Here is a 6,843-nt window from a genome sequence, read left to right as displayed (position 1 = left end):
GGGGGGGGGGGGGGGGGGGGGGGGGGGTCAAATGAGGTTCAAACTGAAATTCTGGACATATTGGGATTCAGTAAGAGGGAACTTCTATTTAGATGTTTGGGGATCCCTCTAAGTACTAAGAGAGTCTCAGTTATCCAATGTCAGCCTCTCCTTGACAAAATGTTGGGCAAAATCAAGCCATGGACTACAAAATTCTTATGAGAAATTTTCATAAAGCACTATCTTTTAGTAGTAATTAGCCATCTATAGATACCATTTGCTATATTACGGATCATAAATACCTTTTATGTGGTTATAAGATGTATTTGATGTATTTAAGCTATTGTATTCATGAATACAATAGCAAAAATAGGCGTGAATCAGGGAAGTCCAGCTAATCAGTTATTGTATTCGAGTGTATTCGACTGTATTCATGGAGTGAAACAATTACAGCTGGACAGATTATTGTATTCAACTGTATTCACGGCGTGAAATAGGGGATTACACTGTTTTTACAAGGGAAAGTGAATCAATTAACATAATAGACTCCTAATATAACTCAACAAACTCAATTATAACACACAAATTTTGTATTTTCAGTTATAAAAAAGATTCTCAACCGAAAAATACCCCAAAAACATAGCAATTTTCAGAAAAATTATATAATACATCCGAATACATAAATTATATTAATTAAAAAAATATATGAATACATTCATGGCATATAACGAGACAGTGAATACATAGAATACAACGGGATACATTGAAATACAATGAAAAAAAAAACAGTGAATACAATAAAATACATGGAATACAACGAGATACATTGAATTACAATGAAAAAAAGACAATGAATGCAATGAAATACATGAAAATACATTGAAATATATTAACAGAAAATCAAGTTGCTCAGCCCCAAACTTCGTCGTCTTTGTTCAAGAACAAACCCTAAATTCCGGCGAATCTGTCGCTCTCTGATGGATCCAAAGGCAGTGAATTTTCACGCGATTAAAATAGCTACTCTCAGAAATTCAAAACTTTACACGTATTAATCAACTGGGATTTGACAAGAATAGATATATAATATGTAGATGTCTTACCAAGAATTAATCTTCTCCACACTAAATAGTATTTTACGGAGCTTATAGTGTTAAAGTGGTAAAATATTATATGGGGTTTCTGCAGGTTGAGAAGATGTGCCTAAGCAGGCTTCTTGGGTTGTTCAGAAGATACTGAAGACCACCAAATACTTTGATGAGGGAGGTTACACAATGACAGAGGTGCAGAATATGGAGCGTTTCTCTACTAAGCATTTCTACATAAAGCTAAGAGGTGAGTTCCAGAAAGTGACATGGAGGAAACTAGTGTGTAACAGCATAGGTCTACCTAGATGGATCTTTACTCTAAGAATTGCTGCACATGGGAGGCTCTATACTAGAGATAGGTTGTTCAAGTGGGGGGTGACTACAAACCAAGTATGTCCTCCGTGTGATCAAGATGATGAGTGCATATCACATTTGTTTTTCATATGAGGTGTCTGCAACAATATGGAAGAAGCTGCTCATGTGGTTAGGAATCAGAAGACCTCCAATGAACTGGGAGGACGAGCTACAATGGGCTACACTATATGCTAGGGGTAGAGTCTTAAAGCTGAAGTTTTCAGAATGATGCTAGTTGCTGCAGTATACCATGTGTGGAGGGAAAGGAACTATAGAGTTTTTCAGGGCACAAACCAAAGTACTGAGATTCTAATTAGGCAGATTATCCAGGAGATCCATTGTAGAGGTGCCACGAAAATACAAATTGCAAAGTGGCTTAAGGGGTTCAATAGTTACACACAGTAGATTGGTTTTTGAGTAGCTTTTGTTTGTTTCGCTTGTTGCTTCTTTTGAGCTATGACTGACCGTTGGGACATGATGTCCAACAAGCAGTTTTTTGTGTACTGTCCATATGTTTCAATTGGTAATAAAGTTAATTAATTACCCAAAAAAAATTAGTTTGTAATACTGAAATATAGTTCTTAACTCTTTACAAATCAAAACAAGCACAGAAAGTCTACTCTTTGTTAAGCTCAGCTCAACTCGTTTATGATTACTCAAAGCAATGTGTTAAACTAAATACAGTATACTGTTCTGCATTAGAGAAATTGAAAAAAAGAGTCCCATAGCAACAATGGATCTAGATCTAGATATGTTTATCTTTCTCGTTTGTTGCTTCATTGGGTAAGACACAAAACAGGATTAGTAGAAGTGCAAACAAAGAAGTTAAGCATAGATATCTTCAGTAACAAATGATGTTTCGATATCCATACAAGTGTCAGGTGGACACTGAAGTTGTTCATAGTTTATTTGGCGAGAAGCTTCATATACAGCAATACCAACACTTACCGATAAATTCAAGCACCTAACATATGTTTCAACCATGGGAATACGTAGAGTTCCTCCTCCAAGATATTCACTCTTGCAATCAAGCAGGGCTTCAGGTGGTAATCCTTTAGTTTCTGAGCCAAATACAAGCCAATCACCCTTTTTGTAGGAGAAGTCCTGCATCAATGATACTAGAGTTACACCAAATTCGCATTATAAGGAAGGATTTGCTTGTATTAATCCGGCTTTCATCGTGAAAGGGAGTGGATCGGCACGAATACCCTTAATTAACATAGTGTGTTTCATTAGACAGGGAACCTTAGATGAAAAAAGCAACAATGCTTGGCTTGGTAAGAACTGTAAGAGGAAAATCTTCGGCTTGTCAAAAAAAAATACTTGTGGGCCAAGAAGAGTTCCAATTTAGCCATGTTCATTACAGTTTTCAATTGCAGTACAGTAAGCAAAATGGAAAGGATAATGTTTGCTCCTTTTGTCCATCTATTTGAAAACAAATAAGTTTTGGTGTCTACCCATTCCTTGTTTGTTCTATTAGAAATTATTTTCCTTTGTGCCTTCCCAGCTCCTACTTCTCCAACCTCAGAAGCCAACGAAAACGAAAAAACAAGAAAAGACTACCAATTTTTTGTATGGAAAGATCCACAATAGCTAACATAGTTCCTTTTCCTTTAGACAGACACAGAAGCAGCATTTGGCTTCTCGATAAAATGCTCACCAATCAATCAACTATGACTCAGCTTCAAACTTGTTGGAGTCACCAAGGAAGATTAGAAGCATACAAGATAAAACTGTAAGGAAAAACAAAAGCTGAAATCAACTGAGCTGAGATGCTCAAAATCATTTGAAATTCTTCGAACATGAAAGAGATGAAAAGTATTGAAGACAGGAAGAAGTGGTTGATCAAAAAAACTGTAGGATTCATCTAAAAGAATTTCGACTAGGCCTAAATTAATTTAAATTAAATAACTCTTGCACCCAAATACTTTATGGTCTATGTCAGATAAACTAGATGAAAATCTGCAGCACCAGCAAGTCAAGACAGAATAGATTATTTTCATTTTGCTAATAAATTTCCCGGGGGTAAAAGCTGAGAGAAATATAAGAGTAGAAAAAGCATTTAATTACTGAATGTGTAGTTGTTCCTCTCTTTGTAAATGCCAACAGCCTCTTTTCCCCAGCCTGAAGAGAAGGAAAAAGAATGATTTTAGTCTAAAATCTGAGTGTTTTGAAGCTAGATGAATGAGGTAAAAAGAGACCTGTCCCCTGAAATACTCGCGGAATTCATCCCAAGACCGATGCACTTTGACAACAACATATCTGTTGCAAAGAGTTAACAGTTGAAAACTTTATGAAAATCGCCAACCATACAACATAGAGATCTACACATACAAGCACAATAAGAGAACTCTTATATTTAAAATACTAACATTTGAAAACATGACTAAATGAAGAAACGACTGAATGCAGCAAAACAGGACAACCAATGAATAAAGCTATTGGTATTGAGCAGCTATTCATAACTCTCCAACTATATCAAATAAAGATGTAATAAGATCTGGCAAGTCAAGAAGCTGGCAAAAAAATCCCAAAAAATAAAATAAAAATAAAGACTATAGATGATAATCTGCAGTTTCACAACAGTTAGTAAGAAAACAAGCACGAAAAGATAATGAATAGTTTCAGATATCAGTACATCACATCGGAACACGCTCCTAGATTAAAGATATTATAAAAAATCACAACTCGTGAACTGCTGAAAGGATACGGCCAATAATCAAGTCCAGCGCGCTTCAACTTTGAATTATCAATTGGAAATCCTAATGGCTGCAGAAGCAAAAAAAATTAAAAGTTCAGGTCTTGATGTCACTAGTAATAGGAGCCAAGCAGATTTTACGGGTCAAATGTAACAGCTATTCTAGTCACCATGCAAGAATACTACAGAGTACAGAGATATTTAAACTAAGAGATATGCATAGACACCTCAACTAGGTGCAGTCCAACAGCTGATGCTGCACAAGTTCTTGCTATGCTTCCAGTGTTTCCAGGTATCTGTCCATACAGAAAAATAGAAGAGATGGAACCATTTAAGTCGTTTTGCAATCCAAATATATGTGTTTTAGTGTTTATGTGATAGTTAGTTTCCCTGCTTATGAAGATGAAGTAATAAGTACACCATGAAAGAGAAAATATAAACATCCTATAGCATAGACTGATAACATTGTATGATTCACCTATTTAACTTCTTTAAACTAACAAATTGCAGATAAAAATCATCTCCTGCTGAACCAAGCTGATGGACACTGTCAAACCTCAAACTGTATCAAAGCATCGGCTATCAATACCTTTTAATCAAAAGAATTTCTTTTTACAAACTCTTTAAGCTAGAAAAAAAAAACTTTAATTAGCTATGGGAGGCGGGGCAGGGGAGAGGGAAGAGAAAGAGAAATCTCCTTATTTTGTTAAGATAGAGGAAAGAAAAGGAAAGTTTCTCAAGAGGGACTAAACGAACTAAAAAGTTGGTTCAGTCAGGATAACATGCTTGGACACTGGACAGTCATGCGCTTCTGCCAGACTCCTAACTGTTCTTGTCACCCTCTCCAGTTCAACTACCACACAGGAAAAAATTGTCAAGAAGCTCGCAATAAAAAAGCACAATAACTTGGGGAAGACAAACCAGCTTATTTAATTAGGTCACACCATGTCCTACCAAAATTGGATCTGTAAACTTAGTCGGCACAAACCCAAATCGTTCCAAAATCTTGACATATGTCAAGATCTTAAGAAATAAAAGAACCATTAACACTGTTACAGTCCCTTATATCCTTAACATGTTAAGTGTTGCAAAATCATCCAACCAACTAATAAGCTCGAGAAAACTGAACTAGGATACTCAAGGTTGCAGCACCTGAATATTTTGGCCTCAGTGTGTGTCTGTAGCTCAAATAGTGAGACACTCACTAACTCTGTGTTTGAGATTTATGATTATACTAGACAGTTACTTCCAGTACGAACAAGATACTTAATTGATTGCATTTAGCGGAATTCTAACCCATCCAGAAATCAAGAAATGCCTAATTCACATTGCAAAACTTAGTAATTTGATTGGAAAAATTATATTGAACTTCCTTTATAGACAGGAACGTATTCCAGCTCACAAATTCCAATTCATTCATGTTCAGATAGCACTCTATCAATAGCATATCCAACTACTTAAGAGTAGCTTGTCAAGAACCTTAACCGTTTTATTGGTTATGAAAAGAAAGTGCAAGATCCCACTTAATACCTACTACTACTAGTCTCTCCTTGTTTATAACACATTCCTCTTATTTTTCTTGTTTTTATTATGACCGAGAAATCCATCTGAGACCGACCCTTAGGACCAACCGCAGCCTTCAAAACTCGGGGATAATGGACCCACCCCTCTATCCTTCTCCATTAACTACCAGGTTCAGTTCGTATAGTGCAGGGGCACAGGGCTCGAACCTATGACCTAAGTCCGAAACCCCACAACCTTTGCCACTTGAACTAAGCCCTGGGTGCTTTTCTCGTTATTTTTCACAATATATTCCTAAAACTAACTAATTGTATGTCCAAAGCTAGGGTAACGTACGAAGACAAAAAAGTGGATAATATTTGTTCAGTACCTGAGGAGAGACTAACACAACTTGCAGAAGTTTATTCTGAGCTTTTTCAACTGCTGCCTCGCCGGCTCCATTAGGCATAGCTATAGCATCACTTCTTACACCTGCAACAGATAAACCCAGCTTCAAGAAAACTATTTGGGGTTTCAATATATCAATTTAAGATAAACACGAAGCAGAAATTTAGAAAATGTTAGATTAATAGACGTACATAGAGAACGAAGTGGAGATAAACGTGAAGATGAAGATAAGAGAGGGAAATGGAGATTGTGCAATAAAAATGGACGGCATAGTGAAGCTTTTGCCCTGAAATGGAGAGGTGAAGCTACGGCGTTAAGGGTTTTTAAAGCAGCTCGGTCCATTCCGGCAGACTCCCAATGTCAATCTCCGCTATCACACCATTATCATCTAAGCTAAGCACTTTTCTGCACTGGTTTTCTCTTTCTTTTCTTTTTCTTTTTTGTCTTTTGTATAGAGTACATTTATTTGTTCGTTTTTTTTATTTTTTTCATTTTTTTTAAAGTAGAGAGAAAATGGCATGTTTAGTTCATGTGGACCGATACTAAGTGCCCGTTTGGCCAAACTGCCAAAATCTGCTTATTTTTGAAAGTATTTTTTTCAAAAGTACTTTTGAAAAAATAATAATTTGTGTTTGACCAATTTATTTAAGAAGTACTTTTTGCAATATTTGATAAACAAATGGTGTTTGGCCAATCTTTATAAAAAGTACTTTTGAGTGTCAAATTACCAAAAAGGATAGTACCGAGCTTTTATAATTATTTTAAAAAGAAAAATAAATTTAAATATTTATTATAAGAGACTGTTATTGTTTTTTATTT

At 35.8% G+C, this 6,843-nt stretch overlaps 1 protein-coding gene across 4 annotated transcripts; it reads right to left on the bottom strand.

Annotated features, from left to right (window-relative positions):
* LOC109228736 (putative tRNA (cytidine(34)-2'-O)-methyltransferase) lies at window positions 862-6,465 on the bottom strand. 4 transcript variants are annotated; one of them, XM_019393933.1, is made up of 8 exons: window positions 6,216-6,464; window positions 6,008-6,108; window positions 4,344-4,412; window positions 4,129-4,187; window positions 3,620-3,680; window positions 3,489-3,542; window positions 2,367-2,522; window positions 862-953 (listed from the first exon to the last, which is right to left on the bottom strand). In XM_019393933.1, the coding sequence occupies exons 1-8, from the start codon at window positions 6,364-6,366 to the stop codon at window positions 915-917; spliced, it is 690 nt and encodes a 229-aa protein (XP_019249478.1). In that variant the 5' UTR covers window positions 6,367-6,464; the 3' UTR covers window positions 862-914. The 4 variants fall into 4 exon arrangements, with proteins under 4 accessions (XP_019249478.1, XP_019249484.1, XP_019249470.1 ...); XM_019393939.1 differs by lacking the exon at window positions 862-953 and adding an exon at window positions 973-996; XM_019393925.1 differs by lacking the exon at window positions 862-953 and having other exon boundaries at window positions 2,039-2,522; window positions 6,216-6,465.

This window comes from Nicotiana attenuata, chromosome 1, assembly GCF_001879085.1.
Source record: "Nicotiana attenuata strain UT chromosome 1, NIATTr2, whole genome shotgun sequence".
Classification (NCBI taxonomy): Eukaryota; Viridiplantae; Streptophyta; class Magnoliopsida; order Solanales; family Solanaceae; genus Nicotiana; species Nicotiana attenuata.
The sequence above is the reverse complement of the archived record's forward strand: the minus strand, read 5'-3'. Positions and strand labels throughout refer to the sequence as shown.